We start from the raw sequence: 18,881 nt of genomic DNA on the forward strand, positions 1-18,881 counted from the left end.
TGGGGATTATTTTATGGACATCCTCGCGTTTGGGTTAATTTATTTGGTGAGAGCTCATTAGTTATTCCCTCATAATTATGGATGAGATATGTAATTGGGTCTTGCTTTTGTATGTTAACTACTTTGGGCAATGCAAGTAGTGCATATTTGGGAGCCTTGGTGGTGCGCGTTTCTGTGTACACTGTCGCTGATGATTCGCCAAAAGGTGATGAAACCAGTCCAGCAGCTGAGGGGGTGTGTAGCATTGGGATTATCTTGCATGTACAGTACTACTTGTGAATGTCTGCAGCTGTAGATGAATCTGGGTTGGGTTTGAAACAGCAATGCACTTACCTTGTGAAGCTTTTATTAGTTGTTTGATGCAGCTTTCTTTGGCTGGAAGAACATGGAGGTTTATATATATATATATATATATATATATATATATATATATATATATATATATATATATATATATAGTATATATATAGTATATATATATATATATATATATATAGTATATATATTATATATATGTATGTGTATATACATGTATGTATATATATATATATATATATATATATATATATATATATATATGTATAGATGTATGTATATATATGTAGATGTATACGAGGTGTGTTCAAAAAGTATCCAACCTTAAAAACGAAAATCCGACGGCGCTCACTTACACTTCCTCACTCATCGGTGGTCTGTCGGCGACTGACAGCTTCTGCAGGCGGGAAAATATTCACGCATACGGATTAGGATCGCCTACATACGTGCACCAAAGCACGCCTCCCTCGCTTCATTTGTTTACGCACAAAAAATTAAGGTTGGATACTTTTTGAACACAGCTTGTATGTGTATGTATATATATATATATATATATATATATATATATATATATATATATATATATATATATATATATGTATATGTGTATACATATATGTGTATATATATACATATGTATATATTGTTGCGAATTCGCGCCCGCCGGCGTGCGATCGGCCATGTAACTCAACTCGCGACACGTCACCCACCGGACGGACAATTCAGTCGTGACCCTCCGGGAACTACCGCCAGGAGCCTGTCACGGGTGGGGGTTTAACCTCACCACAACTCAGTCCGCATTCTACCCGCGGGAAATAGGGTCCAATCGCCGAATGGTCGATTTACCTCAGTACCCGCGCGGATAGCATACCGAGGAGTTGTACCACACCACAGGTCGACTCCAGACACGAACCGCTTAAGCGGTTCGTTCCGTACTTCAGGGATAACTGAGCGGAGTTATCGTCGACCTTGACAGTTCAGATTAGTTACCGGGTGTTTTAAACCCACTATTAATCCCTTACGTGATGCAAGATGGAGATTCAAACAAAGGAAAGGATGCAGCGAAATGGGGAACAATTGGACAAGCACACTTTTATTTCGGAAACACGGAAGGCACGTATATTACAGTCAAGCAAGGAATCACAATAAAAGCAAGGACACAATGCAGAGCTACAACCGAATATAATTATTACATAGGGACACGTAAACAATTCTACTTGATGGACTGGCGCAACACACACACGTTTACACAGAACCCAAAAGAAATGGAAGTCGTGATTTCCCTTTGTGTGTCGAGTCCTTCTCTCGTGACCGCAACTCCGAGCTCCTCTGGCGTGGTCCACGAGCTCGTGCCTCGCGCCGCACGTGTGGTCTGCTCGACAGCACGGATGGGGTTTTGGGGAACGGACGGGGTTTTCCGGCGCTATCTCTGCGCTCGCTCACGGGATTCCAGGGCTCGCGCGAGGATCAAGGGCTCAGCCGGAACAACAAGCTCGCCAAGATCAAAAAGGCTCGCGCAAGGAACAGGAACAAGAAGAAGAAGACCTTGCAGGAACAACTAGCAGACGACCCGAACGAGAAGACCACACGAACCCTCCTCGTCCGCCCCTTTTGTTGCGCGGGACTCTGCCCTTCACCCCACCCCGTTTCTGGCTCCAGCTCCCTTCTGGAAGCTTCCCAAAAAGGGGCGTGCCCTCTCGTTCCCCCCTCCCCGCGCCAAGCAGGGGACGAGGAAATTCAGTTTTGGCTCGGGGCCAGGGAATTATTCCCCCAAAATCAGGCACCCACCTTTTTTTCACCTTTGACCCCTGGCTCAAATCGCACCTCCCACATGCCAAAGCGTGGGCGTTTTGGGCGGGAGATCTTGGCGGGAGATATTTAAGCTGCCACTCCGCTCCGTTTCATCCTTCCCGTGGAGATCGTGACCGCACGGTGCTCGTTGAATGGCGGGTGGCGAAGATGGGGTAGCGTAGTTGTGGAAGGTGGTGTCGTGGTGTGAATGGCGTGATTGTTGTCATCGTGTAGTGAATGGCGTGATCGTTGAGATGTTGGTTGTGGCAATGTTCGTTGTTGTTCTTGCACCAAATTAACGACAGCAAAAGAAAAACGACTAACTGAAGAATCGCAGCCCGAATAGATCACATATATTCCCTCGAAACAACGGGTTTGGGCTAACTACACATGAACTTACCGATATATCTCACCTGAGGACCCTTTATGGTGTAATGCGAATTTCCATAGCCGTAACACTACCCCCTCCCCTTTTTATAGGCTCGTCCTGAGTCGTCAAATTGTCGTGTGCCATCATGTGTAGTTCTCCCCTAATATGTTTTACCTTCAGATCCCTGAGTGCGACATTTAGTGTATTCGTGTCCCCAAAATAAATAACCTGAGGGCTGAGTAACTAACTAACAAACACACTCACTCAGACGACTTAAATAATATTGCTGGCGCTAGACAGACATGCCGGAGGCGCACTCATATGTACAGTACATCTTAACCTTATAAATTTTACACTAAACCATGGCCCAGGATCAATGGACTCTGCAGGAAAAAGGCAAAGAGTCAACGGCGCACAGGCCGCCACTGCAGGCCCGTGTTGGCGCTGCCAACAGGACAGTCCTTGCAACTCGCACAACGATCCTGGCGCACATGGTAATGAACAAGGGGGGGGGGCAAATCGAAACAGAACGGGGGCTGGTGAACGTGGGCAGTAGGCATGGCATGGCAAAGGTGGACAGGCAAACAAAGCCAGCAGAACAGGGCGCTGCAGGCAAACACAGCCGGCAGACCATCGACCGACACAGGCCTTGAAGAACAGCTGCAGACGATCCGGCCGGTACAGGCCTCGCAGCAAAACAACAGCCGATGAAGTTGGCCGGCCTCCCGCCATGCAGTGCAGGTTGGTGGAGGGAGTGCGGTGGTGCTGGCCACTCAGAAGGCGGGCTCGGACCTACCTAACTATTTCCCTCCCACCTATCGCCTTTGCCTGTCACTGTCCATACCCACTCCCTTAATTTGTACAAACCCAATTTCGCCCCAACTTATTTTTTTGTTATTTTTTTTTCCTTTTTTTACTTCCCTCTATAAATCCATCCCCTAACCCCCTTTACTCTCCTTGTTCGGCTAGCCTACTCCCAACCCCTACGTTCCCTTCCCAGAGGGGAATGAGGGAGGGCTAGCGTCCTGCGTAGAGGCCCAACTAAAGCCTCAGGATGGCCTCCTCAGACTTCAGCGAACTTAACCCAAAGTGGGTCCAGCGGCCCATAACGAGAGTGAAGGGATGGATGGTGCGGAGGGGTACACTTCCTAATCTACCCTGTCCATTTAACTTTTGAACTACCCCGGGGCTTTCAACAAGCTCCTCTTGCTTAAACTATCGGTTCTAACAACCAGGATTCCCATCGCCTGTGTTGGTGTCCTTTCAATTTTGGGCCTTGCCCCCCAATTTTCCGCCCGTGCCCTCACACGGTTTCGTGGCTGGGACGTGTGGCTCCCTTGGCAGGCACTACCCTCTGCCGATTCCCCAAAGATGGCACCCCCGGGCACTACACTGCCTCCGAGCCTACCAGCTCCCTAAACACCGGGGAGTGCCCTCCCTGGTGACTCCCCTGAAATGCTCACGTGGCAGGCAGGCACCCCGGGCCCCTTCCCTGGGTGCCCGTGCCCAATGCACTGCCCACGCGGCTAATGGTGCCTGGGACCCGCATCATGCGGGCGCACCCGTGCCCACTACGCTATCCCGGCCCCCCATGGGCACTTGGCCTACCGCGGCCGACTAGCCCGGTGCCCGGGGTACCCACTCAGCGATACTCACCTTTCGGAGCCACGCTCCCAGCCCATCAACAGGGCTCCTGCACTCCTCCAAATGGGTTTCGAGCCTACTTTCCCACCAACAACAAAACGACCTCCATTTTGTCAATTTAACTAACCCACTAACTCACTTTATCCTGACCCCGGGGTCCCTTGGGCGGGAGTCACTCCTCCCCCCAATAACTCATCGCACCATGCATTCTCCATTCGCTCCATACACACAGGCTCACTCGCCTCACTCACTCAACATGTTTGCATTCTCTCAACTTTTCAACACACACCGCTGAATTCTGACATCCTTCTCACTAAATCCCCTAACTACCTCGTGCTCCCACGTCATCCCTTACAATACAGCACATTCCTTTTAACACTGCGTAGCTAAGCAAGGTCCCCTCTACACATCCACAGTCTGTCTCTGTCCTCAAATATTATTTCCCCTCCTAAATCTCACTGCATTCCTCTACCTAATCCATTCCACGGACTCCATGAGGACTTACCCCTGCCCCATGACGTTGGTCGAACTAACACTAACCCTTCCCCCTAACTAGTGGTGTCCTGTTGCCTGGAAGGGGGGTCTTCCACCCCTTGCCTGGGAATCCTGTTCACCTGAAGCGAGGCTTGCTTTTTTTTTTCCTCATGCGTGCACCAGCGCGGCAATTCACAGCCGCGCACCTTTGGAGTTTTGGGTCCTCAAACGTTTTTGTACTTTTGGGTCCTCGGGGACTTCAGGGTCTTGGGGATCTTAAAGGGACTTCAAAGTTCAAAGGTGTCTGACCAGTCTAAAGGGTCAAAAGGTAAATTCCAATATTGTGTAATTAATGAACAGACGTACGTAAGTATTCAACAAAAATTACGACACACACACACACACACACCTCGTCCATTTATCGTAGATACATCTTCAAGGGATGGGCATGGCGTTGCATGGCGATTGCGAATCGGACCGGACTGCACACCACTTACAGTAGCAGAGTGCTTTGGCTTACCGCAGCACAAAAACGGTGAATTTGTTATTTATTTAGTGAGGTTCCAATTGTGTGTGGAGTTAGCCAGCTGTGCAGTGAGCCAATGGGTGTTCGACACAGCAAGACTAATTCGGTGTGCCGGCCTTTGGCCGTGTTGTATGTCACGTGATGTGTTAACCAATGCGATTGCATATAAATGAAAAAGCCACAACAGTAATCTTTAAAGACTCAGGTGTTGGATGAAAATAACCTCGAGACAATCACCAGATCAGACTTGGGCGGTGTGCCAAATTTGGTGGTTGTCGGTCCAGCGGTCCTTCCAGGAAACGCAAACAGACAGACAAACAGACAGACAGACAGACATCTGATGAATCTTATTTATTAGATTAGATGTTGGGTGAGCATTGTGTGGACAGGGCGAGTCATACATCCCAGGACACGGTTTTTGCTGCTTATCATTTTTGCCAAATTATAATTTTATAATAATGAATTTTTGGTCGTCCACTGAGCTTGCTGTCAGGTACACTTCCAGTCTGAAATACCTTTTTCCCCCAAAGATGAAGATTTGATTTTGACGATGCTGGCTTTCCAAAACGTTCCTCAAAGTTCCTCAAAGTCTTTTCAACACAAACATCTTGCTTGTGTTTCTCCTCTCATGGTACCACACCACCACTATCAGCCTCTATTCCACTGTTAATGGACTGGTGTCTGCCATCTTGGTTTAATGTGTTACTTGTATTAATTATCTGAACGAAAAAAAAGAAAACAGTACAAATAGGTAGTATAAACAAATCTTGTATGAACAGCTAAAACCATGTCCTGGGACTTATGAGTCACCCTGTAGAAGAGAATGGTTGGGAAGGTGCATCCATCAAGTCATTGCTCATCGCCATTGCTGTCATTTTTGTTCAATGTTAATTCAACTTAATTTGGAAAGCTATAAAATTATTAGACTCTTCTATGGTAATGCACCAACTAAGATGGTATATTGGGTTACCATGAATGTTGTGCTCACAGGCTGTCTGGCCTTCAAGGTGAATATAATTTGTTAATGGGCACAAAAAATTGCATTAGCTGAATCGTGGTCCCAAAGTGCACTGAGCACTATTTGTAAAGATGAAAGGGAGGAAGGGGATGTCAAAAAACATTATACAATTGTTGTGTAAGTAATTAGTTCATTCATGCATAGGCTGCTGATTTGCATCATTTTCTAAGGGTATGACTATGTAACTGACTAACTCCCTCCCCCCCCCCACCCTTTAACCCATATATTTGGGAAGGAATCTAGAATTTGGCTAGGGCACTGAACCACAATGGCCAACTCTTTATGAAAAGGTGCCATGGGATATTTAACATCGATAAGTAAATGCTATTAGACAAGACAATTATTTGCTTTCAACATCCCCTCTGAAGGATGACTTACTCATCGATGCACCAATTTGCCCAAGAAGCACCAGAATGACAATTTATAGTAAAGTCAGGTTTCAAATCCAGATAAGACCTCTGAGCTATCCTCTCAGCCCCAGTAATTTCCTGAGAGCGTCTCACTTTACCCAATTAAATTAATCTGCTCATTTTTACCTCCACCACCGAAGGTGGATGGAGGTTATGCTTTCACGCCTGCCTGTCGTCTGTCTGTCTGTCTTTGAACAAAATATCACAAAAAGTTATGGACGGATTCGGACGAAATTTGGTGGAGAGCTTGAGTATGTGACTGACAAAATGATGAGATTTTTCTGAAGATCCGAATCCGGATTTTTAAAAGTGATTTTTCACCATTGGGAGATAGGGCCAAAAACGACATACTTATCTCAAAAAGTTGCGGAGGGATTCAGACAAAACCTGGTGGATGAGTTGGTTAGGAGACGAGAACAAGCCGATTAAATTTCAGTTCAGGTTCGAATCCAGATCCGGCCTATCAGCGTAAACGAATCAGCTTGGTCGAGGTATGCGCTCTACCAAGTGCCCTTCTTGTCTTGCCTTCATTCATTCATAACTTCCTTCCATTAATGCTTTCGATTCATCGACCTCTTTAGAGCAGGATGAGCCCATGTTAACGGATACACATTTTTACTCTTGTATAATGTACGACGACATTTTTACATCCTTATGAGATCATTTGGTGCTCCAAAAGATGTCGCATATTCTGCTGCTCCACACCATAATGGTAGTTTAACTCAAACCTAATTCCACTGAGGATCAAGCTTCAGATCAGCAGCTCAGACATGAGCACGTTACTAACTGAGCAGTCTGTTTTTTTTTCCCCCTTTGCAGTGCCAGTTTAGTGTTTTCTTTTTGTAATCAGAAACCGAGGCTCATGGAGAAGCTAAATGCTAATGTGTGCTTATGTTCTTATGTTTCATTCATTAGATTAGATCGCAGAAGCTCCTGACACAAGCTTCTTTGATCCAACAATTTAAGCCTTGTTCTTTAGAAGAAAAATAATTTTTAGTTGAAATTTCAAACACTACATTATGATCCTATTAGTAAGGAACACTCAATTTGTCACATTTCATTACAGAGAACAATACTTTTTGGAAAATGATTCTGTTATTTCATTAATTCATTACTTTATTTCCAACATTGAAGCTCATGGAAGAACAGGGTGACTGAGGATTTGAACGGACAGTGAGGCAGTAGTTAGACACGATAAGCAAGGGAATAATGGAACAGGAAAAGACTAGAGATAGGAGGGATGAACCCATAAACCTGCGAGGAAGAGGGTTGGACGTGGCAGGGTCATTGGGTGTCGAAGGGTTTGTGGGAAAGGGTGGAAGATGACATGAAATGGCAGTGCACCACCTGCTTGAAACCCTGGAGGGAAGAGTGCTATATAACAGCTTCAGGAAGGCATTTTCACATTTGGGAGAAGTGACGTACAATGGTCGAGGAGTGCAGTCGGTCTAGATTTTGAAAGATTAACCAGGTGGGGGTTATTGGAATAACTCATGCATCCTGGAGAATTTGGGGAGCGTCAGGAGGCTGAGAGAGAAGAGTGAGAGGGGAAGTAGTAAAAATAGACAAGCCACTCATCTGCCTGCAATGTGAAAGCAACAGGCCTTGTGCTTTGCCCTCATCGTAGGAGATGACAATAGTGTTGAATGCATTAGATTGCACAGAATTCAGGAGAGATATATAGTATGTGATGCTGGGACACCTGCCTATAGGGTTGAGCAGTATGCCATTGAGCTATGAACATAGGCCTTTGTAGGCTATAAGTAGGTCTGTTGTTTTTTTTTTTTTCAAGGAGAGACGTAGAACAGCAAAGGATGCCAAGCTTGCAACTGGCTTTGGAGGACTTTCTCTATGGTCAGCCAAAGAGAACTCATGGCTGATGGTGACACCTCGAAGTTAAACAGACTATCTCCTCCCGTGGTTGACCATGGAAGTTTATAAATGGGTTAATTTGACGATCCTTTAGGAGCAAAAGTGTGAGACTGTGAGTTTTTTTTTTTTAAAGGATTGAAGGACATGTCCCATTTACCAGACCAGGACCCAATCAATTCCACAGCACCAGAGTGATGCAACTGCTGTCTCTCTGCTGCTGAATTGGGGGAACTGTATGACACAATGTGGGTTTGTCTGCAAAAGTAAGGTGGTTTCCAAAGTTTATTTATATCTGGAGCAAGGTACAGCGCAAGACGTTTTGGACCACTCCAGCCTCTATTGGGAGAGGAGAGGGTTCCATTAAAAGCAACAGGTTGACTGCATGAGTGGAGGAATGTCAGAAATCCAAGAATGAAGATGACTAATTGAAAGCACAATTTTAATTAAAGATTTAAGGTTCATTCCCAGCAGGCACACAACGTTGTTGCAACGTCGTTTGCCGGTTCTATCCTGACGTCAGAATTGGGTCAGTGGGAAGTTGTTTTTGCAACACCCATGACATCAGATATCTGACGTTGTGACAACATTGAAATCTGACGTTGTGACAACATTGAAATCTGACGTTGTGACAACATTGAAATCTGACGTTGTGACAACATTGAAATCTGACGTTGTGACTACGTTGAAATCTGACGTTCTTGCAGCGCCGTGTTCTGGTTGTACCTGACGTCAGAATTGGGTCAGTGGGAAGTTGTATTTGCAACACCCATGACGTCAGATTTCAACGTTGTCACAACATTGAAGCATGACGTTAGTTTTCAACTTTATCACAACATTCATAAAATGAAGTTTTGTTTTTACCCTTTTCTTTGCACACCAAAGAAACGAACATTGCAGTGCATGACACCCTTCAGCTTCCAGCTTGATGGAGCCCTCGACCCTATGGTTTGCGGCTAGCAGAGCACCGCTGTTTCACCGGTGCCATTATCAAAACATTGAAGTTGTATTGCAACATCATTACGTTGCACAGTAACACATAATGACCACAACTTGAAAATAACTGTAATTCATAATCATTTATTATCACGTATCACGCAGAGCATGATTGCTGCAAAAATATACAAGCAGTATTCACAATAATAATATCTTTATTTGTACCAAAAAAGTACACTCAAATACAAACGTACAATAAATAAAAGTAGATACCATTGCAATTGAGAAACATATACTAAAAATGGGGAATAAAAAGAAATACCACATGGGTAAAAGTTGTAAATACCTTTTTGACAAATTCACTTTGTGCAAAGCACAGTTAACAATTCAAATTCAGAAAGTTCTGCTCCAGAGAGGAACTGTGGAGCTTCTCTCTCAAATATAATTGACTGCACAAAGGCACTTTAAGTATAACAACATCATCATGCAGTATTAGTAAAACTCAAGCCTGGTGTTGGCTTAGTGGTTTGGGTGGTGGCTTGGGATCCTCGGGTCCTGAGTTCAATCCCCGTTGGGCCGCTGAATTAAAATACACCAGGAGGTTGACTCAGCCTGTCATCCTTCCGAGGTCGGCAAAATGAGTACCAGTGTACTGGTAAGGGGGACACTGCATCAGCGGCAGAGCCACGTCCCAACGAATGATGCAACCAGCAGCCACAGGCTGCACTCGATAGAGAGAGGGAGTTTGTAAAACTGCTGATAATTCTATGCTTGCATACATTATAGGCATTAGGAGCATAAAAGGTATTGACTGATAACTTGCATTTATATAAAATGTAATTAAAAGTTTTAGCTACTGATGACATACTACCCATTGTTACAAGATTCATAATTAAGCAACCTCAGGTAAGAATTATGAGAAGACGAAGAACCACATATAAATTTTGCTATACGACATAATAGTTGATATTCATTCGGTAGAAATTCACAATGACTGGTAAAAGAGTACAATATGGGTCCTACTTGGGAAGTCAAACACCATTCTGATAGAATTTCTGCATGATATATATAACTTAGAAATATTTTTACTTATGTCTCACAGCGGGCATCAATAGAATGTGGTGCAAAAAGACTTAAACAGATGATACTTGACATGATATGAACAGTGCATAAAATTATATAAAACTGAATTACAATCAGGCAAATCAATGAGACCAAATACATATATATATATATATATATATATATGTATATATATATATATATATATATATATATATATATATATATATATATATGTATATATATATATATATATATATGTATTCATACAAAGAAAAAAATATAAATCTAACATCATAAAGTATGAAAACACAATTTTGAATGCATCTCACATAAATAATTCCAAAGCACAAAAAAAATTAATTTGTTGGGTGTTTTCAATCTTAATTTCACAAGAAAATAAAACAACTTCATTATGCATAAAAGTACATGTAAATATTTTCACAATGTAAACTTAGGTTGGGTTTCCAACATACAACATTACAATTAACTATGCTGCAAATTCTTAATAATCAAGGACGTGGACGGCTGGCACAGCGTGTTGCTGTTACTCGTTATTATTACACTAGTAAGTGCCCGTACGAGCGTGCCCGTACGTGCAAAAAAAACAACTTTCAAACAACCACACAGGCCATTCCTTCGCTCTTGGAAACTGGAAACGACGACTGGATTGGGGCATTGTGTTTATCTATAAATGCGCATAAGAAATCGAGAAATTATGAGAATACACTAAGTCATCACTATCCAGAAGTCCTACGTTGCAACCCGCAATGGGGAACGTGGCTGAGGATCTCTTCCCCATCGGCCACGCCTACGCAGTTGGTTTGGTAAATAAATGGCCATAACTTGGGAAGCACTTGTACAATTTATATCAAACCTTGAAAAGGCACACACTCAGATCCCCAGCAATATACCTGGCAAGTTTCAATTAGATCGGACCAGTGGTTGTCAAGAAACAGTGGTCACAGACACACAGACACACACACACACATTGCTGGAATTATAGATCGATGAGGGCTTGTTCCTGCCCGCACCTCCCCGCCAATCAGGGGCATATTTCAAATGTTTTGATATGGCAGTGTCCACAGCCGCCTCCGTTGCTGTTGGCTGACTGGTCATGGTACTGTGTGAAAAATAATAGGAATTTCCACTTCGTATAAATTGGGCTTTATGATCATTAAACAAGACTTGCAATGTGAATTTCGCTCAAGTCATGCACATTATAAACTGTCATTTAGCAGAATTTATTACCTCTGACAACTTTGTAAAAATTCAGTTTCCGGAAAGGTCTCTTCCCATTCTTTCCACACAAATTGTATGTGGACATCACAGCATTGGACATTCACCCTTATTTTAGAAAATAAAAACAATTTAGTACACCGGTGTTCAAAGCAACTTGTAACAAGTTTTAAGTTCCACTGCACTTAAAAAGCCTCAATTTATATTATTCTTAATAATATAAAATTATTTTCACGTCTTTTGATAACCATTTTACCAAAGGAAAACAATTGTGCACCGACAAACTTGAACAATTCCCAAAGTGAAACTACCGCGATGAAGGCTTCATTGTTACAAGCGGCAGTTTGTCGGTGGCCAAAGGGTTAATTATTTTTTATGACAAAACCACATTTTTCGGAGAACAATAACTGACAATTGTTTTCCTTTTGCCTTTGGTTAGGCCTAACTCGTTAAAAGAGGACATAAATAATGTTATAAAAAACAATATTAATTGAGGCTTTTTTAAGGGCAGTGGAACTTTAAATTTGTTACATTGTGGTAAAATGCGGTAATTCGTCGGACCCGAACAGCCGAAGCATTATCCACACCAGAAAAATATTTTTAAAGGTTCTGAACCAATTAAACTTGTCCAAAGTAATTTTTACAGTCCCTTTTTTGCCACAAAGCGGTGTTTTTTTTTTCACCAGACCCGCGGAAAAATGAATTGATTATTTACCGTCGATTTCTCCACACGATCAGGGCCATATCAGGGGAGGGCCATATCAGGGGAGGGCCATATCAGGGCCATATCATGGGAGGGCCATATCAGGGCCATGTCAGCGACAGCTAAGCATGATAAACGAACGATGAAATCGGGTGTCAGAGGATTCGATCGTCAGATGCACGTTCGAGTCCAACGCTCGAACCACTCGAGGGCCCCAAAGGGCCCGGGAGAGTTTCCATTGAATGTAACGATGTAGATTCCATCACACCAGTAACAGGGAACACATCATGGCTTCTGTGATCTTAAAAACGCCCAAAAACAAAAGCTAAGACATAAAATCGATTTATAATATTATACTTACCAAAAATGATCACGGCGGAAGATAATTTTAACTAAAAAAGCTGAAGTCTTCTGCAGATTAAAGCGGATTGTCTCTGCCACACTCAGAAACAGGGGAAAGTTCACAAGTTTAACCAAACCTTGCAAATGGCGGCTCGTGATGGGGAAATAGGAATTAGCCAATCAAATCTCTCCTCCAGTGAAAGGCAGACAAAACCACACAGCACGAGGTGGAAAAGCGGTCACCATGGCAACACACGAGGAGGAACAAAACAGTTTTTGATAATCGCGGGGCGCGCTGAGGCTGTACCGCGTCGTGATCTGGTTGTACAACCAAGCGGCCAATTCCCGACGTCGTGAATCTTTCATACTGACGTCGTGTGTCTGCTGGGTTATCTCTTCCTCCTCACTTCAGTCTTTCAAATGTACTCTTTACCCCGTGCACTCACCCACACACATGTACTATCTCTTGTGCACATGCACATGCTGTATCTTTCCCATTCTGTTCCTCTTCGGGCCATTGGTACTCGTTTTTGTGTTACTCTTCCTTTCCTCCTTGTGTAAGTCCATTCCCGCCCTCCGCCTCTGCAATATGTTTGGTAGTCTGTGGGCCTGACGCCCTTTGCTGTATTTATGGTTTATAGGATCATGAACCTGTGTTCCCTCCATCATGAATCAAGGTTCAGATGGGAATACTATCAGGCCAATTAGTGAGTAATTTTAGAATGAGTTTTTTTCTTTTAATACATGGTCAAGGCTCGTGGAAGAGCAAGGACACAGCACAGATCAAGACACAACATAAATGGAACAAAAGGAACAGAAATGGGAAACACTAACAGCAGGGCAGAGGGAGAAGGTGGATGGACATGGACAAACAAGGGATGCAGGTAACGATGAGGGGGAAGGAAGAACACGAGGGGTGGACAAGTTGGATACTTTAGCAAAATTTTGGGACTGGTGGGGGGGGGTGGTTTAACAGGTGTAGAAAGTATCATGGTTTTGGATGGGGGTGACTTGGGATGGTGGTGAACAGCTGTCTTGAAGACTTCGGGGAAGGATGAGATTGAAGAGAGTATGAAAGTTGGTTCCACAGGTGAGAAAGAAGAGTAATAAATAAGTGGAGGTGAACAGTGGTTCTAGATTTAGGAAATTTTACAAGGAGGGGTTGCTGGTGGACTATGTGCATCCTGCAGATACCTGGGGGGGGACGAACCACGGAGAGGGAAGAGGGTGCAAGCCAAGAAATGAGGTGGAAGAAGACAGAGAGACCACCGACCTGTCTGCGATGGTGAAGTGATAGGCCTGTAGACTCAGCTTTATCGCAAGCAATTCCAATGATCTTGAAAGTATTTGATAACAGATGTGAATTGACCTAAACTGGACAAGATATGTTGGTGAAATATATTATTTTTCATTTCCATTGGTGAAGATATCTTGATATTGATTTCTTGCTTGTATCTCTGACTCTTTCTGTCATATCTCTACTCAACAAATTCCAACCCAACCCTCCTTTCATTGTGTATTTCTACATAGGTTCAGACAGAGATCAAAAAGGCCTGGACTCGCTGGCAGCTTGCTCATGGGTCTGACTTTGATGGCAAATTAGGTCGTTGCGGTGCTGGAAATCTCCTTCCTTCCTTCACTTCAGCTGCTTCCTCAGTCCGTTCATCTTTGGCTGCGGTTGGTGGATCAAGACGCAATGAACATCGACACCACACATCAATAACAGATGCCTCTTCTCGAATTTCTTCACAAATAGTGACTGATGAAGCTGTGCAAGAATTGACCAAATATACAAAATGATAAAGTTCCAAAGAGGAATGTGCAACGTGTCAATGTGGAAGAACCAGACGCCTGGTCCTGTCGAGCCAATGTTGTCTGAGAGAGAGTATTTTTTTTTCCTTTCTCTGAAGCCATTAAGTATTTAAGAAAATGTTCTCTCTGTTTCCTTATTCTTCCCATGTTGAATGTAATTTGTGGTCTTCATAGTTATACACATAACGTGCCTACGTCATCAATGTTGCTCACTTGTTTTGATAATCACAAACTTTTTTTTCTCCTTTGGTTTTTGTTTGCAATTGTGTATAAAAGTCACTTAACATTTGCACCAGTTTTCCAACATTGATGTAGAAAGCATCGAGCTGTTAGAAAATGTCAAGGCAAGCAAAGAAAATAACGAATGCCACTGCTCCGTTTGATTTTTGTACGTAAGGGTAAAAAAAGAAGTAGATCAAATTGAGGTCATGCTGGTGATTCATTCCTTATTGAAGTTAAGTGGCCTTATGAGGTATTTGTTGCTGGAAGATTCATTTCCGGCGAGCAGGTTTTGATGCTATCTTGGTACTTTGCCCGGTTATGATACTCATTCTCAACAGGCTGCACGCTCTTTATGGCATTTCTATCCTGAACAGCTTTCGCTCTTTGACCAAATATGTCGATTGGAAATTCAAACATTCTTTAATCTCCTGTTGATTCCTCCATACATTTGGTGCGAGAAACGCATATATGTGTGTTAGATTCATCAAGATATAGCAAATGTTGTTGTGTTGTTCGTCTTTCGGCTCCTCCCGTTAGGGGTCGCCACAGCGGATCATCCGTTATGATCCGCATACTGATTTGGCATAGGTTTTATGCCGGATGCCCTTCCTGACGCAACCCTGGTCGCCTCTTACGACGTAGGGATAAGGATTGGGTTTTACCATGATTCCAGGCTACCCTACACCCTCTCATAGCGCGGCCCAGCACAGAGCTCCCGTCCTCAAGCAATCCTCCAACCCAGGCCTCCGAGTAGCCGGATTACAGGCGCACGCCACTACGCCCGGTATCAAGATATAGCAAATATGAACCTGAAATAAAAGGTTCCTGTAAAAATGAGCAAAGCAGAAACGGTGAGAGCCATCGAGTTATTAGTTATGCAATGTTGGGGAAGGGGAGGGTGAGGAGCGTCATGGGATAGGGTGTTCGGACTGGTGTGCACAGGGGTGGAGGAGGGCGCATTGGCTGAGTAGCTTAGATCAGATTCATAATCATTATGTAACATTTAATTTTTCATACATTCCATGATTTTCTTTTTCATTTTCAAAGGGAATATTTTGTGTTTTGAATGTTTATTCTGGTATTTTGAAAGCTATAACTTTTACAGTTCCACCACGGAGTAGGCAAGTTGTCATCGGCACGCTGAACAAATTCAAATTTCCTGCTTGAACCCACAGAGGACATTGCATCAGCGGCACAGCTCCGCCCTCAGCCAATGATGCTACCCCGCAGCCTTGTGCTGCATATGAAATAATAATAAGACACACTATCAGAGCATGGGGTATAAATGGGAAAAAGTGGTACATAGAGTACTGCAGAATTAATATTAAGCTGCTGAGTCAAACACTACCCGGCTAAGAAAGACATACGTCCATTATTTCCGCACCGAAGATTTGTAGTGAAGAATCGAATGATAACAAATGTACAAAATTATTTAATGACATAAAAAACGCTTTTCAAGAACAGTTTTTACCGTACATAATACTCATGCTGCTCACCGCCTTGGTGTCCAAACAGGGAACGGCAAGGTGTAAAATAAATAAATAATTGATCAATGTCCACTGATGTACGTTTCTCAATCCCACACCAGGTATCCTATTCGTGGGGTTGTAAATAATGGTACCATGCAGGGAAGATGAACTTGAGTATACTTTAGTCGGATAAAAACTGTGCTGTACATCATGCTGTATGGATGCCTCGAAGCCACGTTTACCTCGATACTTTTGGGTGTATATTACTCAGTGATTTCAAACTGAATCAACAACCATTATCAGCTTTAAAGAGTTATAAAATATAATATTGTAGTTTGAATATATATATATATATATATTTATATACACTGATGAGCCAAAACATTATGACCACCTGCCTAATATGCTGTTGGTCCTCCGTGTGCCACCAAAACAGCACGGACCCATCGAGGTATGGACTCCACAAGACCCCTGAAGGTGTCCTGTGGTATCTGGCACCAAAACATGAGCAGCAGATCCTTCAAGTGCTGTAAGTTGTCAGGTGGAGCCGCCGTGGATCGGACTTGTCGTTCCAGCACATCCCACAGATACTCAATCAGATTGAGATCTGGAAAATTTGGAGGCCAGGGCAACACCGTGAACACTTCATCATGTTCCTCAAACCATTCCCGAACAATGTGTGCAGTGTGGCAGGGCGCATTATCCTGCTGAAAGAGGCCACTGCCATCATGGAATACCATTGCTATTAAGGGGTGTACCTGGTCTGCAACGATGTTTAGGGAGGTGACACGTGTCAAATTGACATCCACATGAATGGTCGGACGCATGGTTTCCCAGCAGAACATTGAACAGAGCATCACACTCCCTCCACCGGCTTGTCATCTTCCCAGAGTGAATCCTGGTGCCATCACTTCCCCAGGTAAACGGCGCACATGTACACGGCCATCCACGTGATCTAAAGGAAAATGGGACTCATCAGACCAGGCGACCTTCTTCCACTGCTTCAAGGTCCAGTTCCGATGCTCGCGTGCTCATTGTAGGCGCTTTCGACGGTGGACTGGAGTCATCATGGGCACTCTGACCGGTCTGTGGCTACGCAGCCCCATACGCAGCAGGGTGTGATGCACTGTGGATTGTGACACATTCCTCCTGTGACCACCATTAAAATGTTCTGTGATTTGTGCCACAGTGGACCTCCTGTCGGTTCGGACCAGATGGGATAGCCTTTGTTGCCCTCGTGCATCGATGAGCCTTGGGCGCCCAACACCCTGTCGCCGGTTTGTGGTTTGTCCCACCTCGGATCACTGTCGGTCAGAACTCACTACTGCTGACTGGGAGCACCCCACAAGCCTTGCCTTGCTGACCCAATCATCTGGCCATAACAATTTGGCCCTTGTCAAAGTCGCTCAGGTCTTTACTCCTGCCCATTTCTCCTGCATCCAACACATCAACTTCAAGAACTGACTGTTCACTTGCTGCCTCATATAACCCACCCCTTGACAGGTGCCATTGTAACAAGATAATCAATGTTATTCATTTCACCTGTCAGTGGTCATAATGTTTTGGCTCATCAGTGTATGTGTATATATATATATATATATATATATATATATATATATATATATATATATATATATATATATATATATATATATATATATATATATATATATAGGTTAATCCTCTGATCCTGAGTTCAAACCCCACTCCACTGTTGAATTCATACCAGGTGGGGTTGACTCTGCCTGTCATCCTTCCGAGGTCGGCAAAATGAGTGCCAGCATGCTGGTATACTGTGTCGGAGTGGCGACCCGTCCAGGATTGTGTCCAATAGCCAAAGAGACTGCTTAGGCAGCACCAACTCTCTGCATGGAGTATGGTCCCGATGGATGGATATATAGGTTTATTTGGCAGATGTACTACGTACACAGTATGTAATAATAGTTTACCATTAACAATATAAATAGTCCACTATATATGATGATCAAGTTGGTCTTGTACTGCAATTCACATTTTTCATGTTCATTTGAAAACCTTATTTATTCTAGTTATTTACACTGGTATTCACTGCCACTTCTGATATGAGTGGGTGAAAACCAGAACCTACTCTCTGACAAAATTTGTTTTGAGGTAATGGGATTTAAAGTTTACAGACCATGGAAACTAACAAACCCATTTACGTGGACGTTTAATTCAATCTCGGGGGAGAATTAAGATAGTCGTTTCTGGTTCTCACCCACTCAGATCGACTTACTGGTGTGAACATCCTTTTCGTGCATTTTTGTGTTTATTTTTGTAATTACAATTAGCTGTTATAAATGTTTACCCCACAATTACTTTATTGGCTCTTGTTGTTTTTCTTTTTTTTCCAAACTTTTGATTTAAAGCTCATAGTGGTTCTTGTACATTCGAGTTTTACACATACACACACATACACACACACACAAACACACACAAACACACACACACACACACACACACACACACACACACACACACACACACACACACACACACACACACACACACACACACACACACATATATATATATATATATATCCCATAAATCACGTATGCAGAGACACCAGCAGGTAATGGACAAATTGAAACTGTTTATGGGATTAAATATGAGATTGCAGCATTGGGAGGCACGTGCTCAGTTTGGGATGCAAAACCG

The 18,881-nt window shown here is 43.4% G+C and overlaps 1 protein-coding gene across 5 annotated transcripts in view; it reads left to right on the forward strand.

The window, feature by feature from the left end:
* The window catches only part of LOC147029530 (parathyroid hormone/parathyroid hormone-related peptide receptor-like), a 95,123-nt gene extending 76,585 nt beyond the window's left edge, over positions 1-18,538 (forward strand). For 4 of the 5 annotated variants that reach the window (XM_085872648.1, XM_085872652.1, XM_085872650.1 and 1 more), the window contains one exon: positions 14,230-18,538. In XM_085872648.1, the coding sequence (XP_085728774.1) occupies positions 14,230-14,499 (270 nt within the window). In that variant the 3' untranslated portion in view covers positions 14,500-18,538. The remainder of the gene's footprint in view (positions 1-14,229) is intronic. The other variant, XM_085872651.1, reaches the window with a different exon arrangement.
* Positions 18,539-18,881: the final 343 nt, after the last annotated feature.

The sequence above is a fragment of the Eptatretus burgeri genome, chromosome 3 (assembly GCF_056783735.1).
Source record: "Eptatretus burgeri isolate ZD-2024b chromosome 3, Ebu_testis_v1, whole genome shotgun sequence".
NCBI classification, from domain to species: domain Eukaryota; kingdom Metazoa; phylum Chordata; class Myxini; order Myxiniformes; family Myxinidae; genus Eptatretus; species Eptatretus burgeri.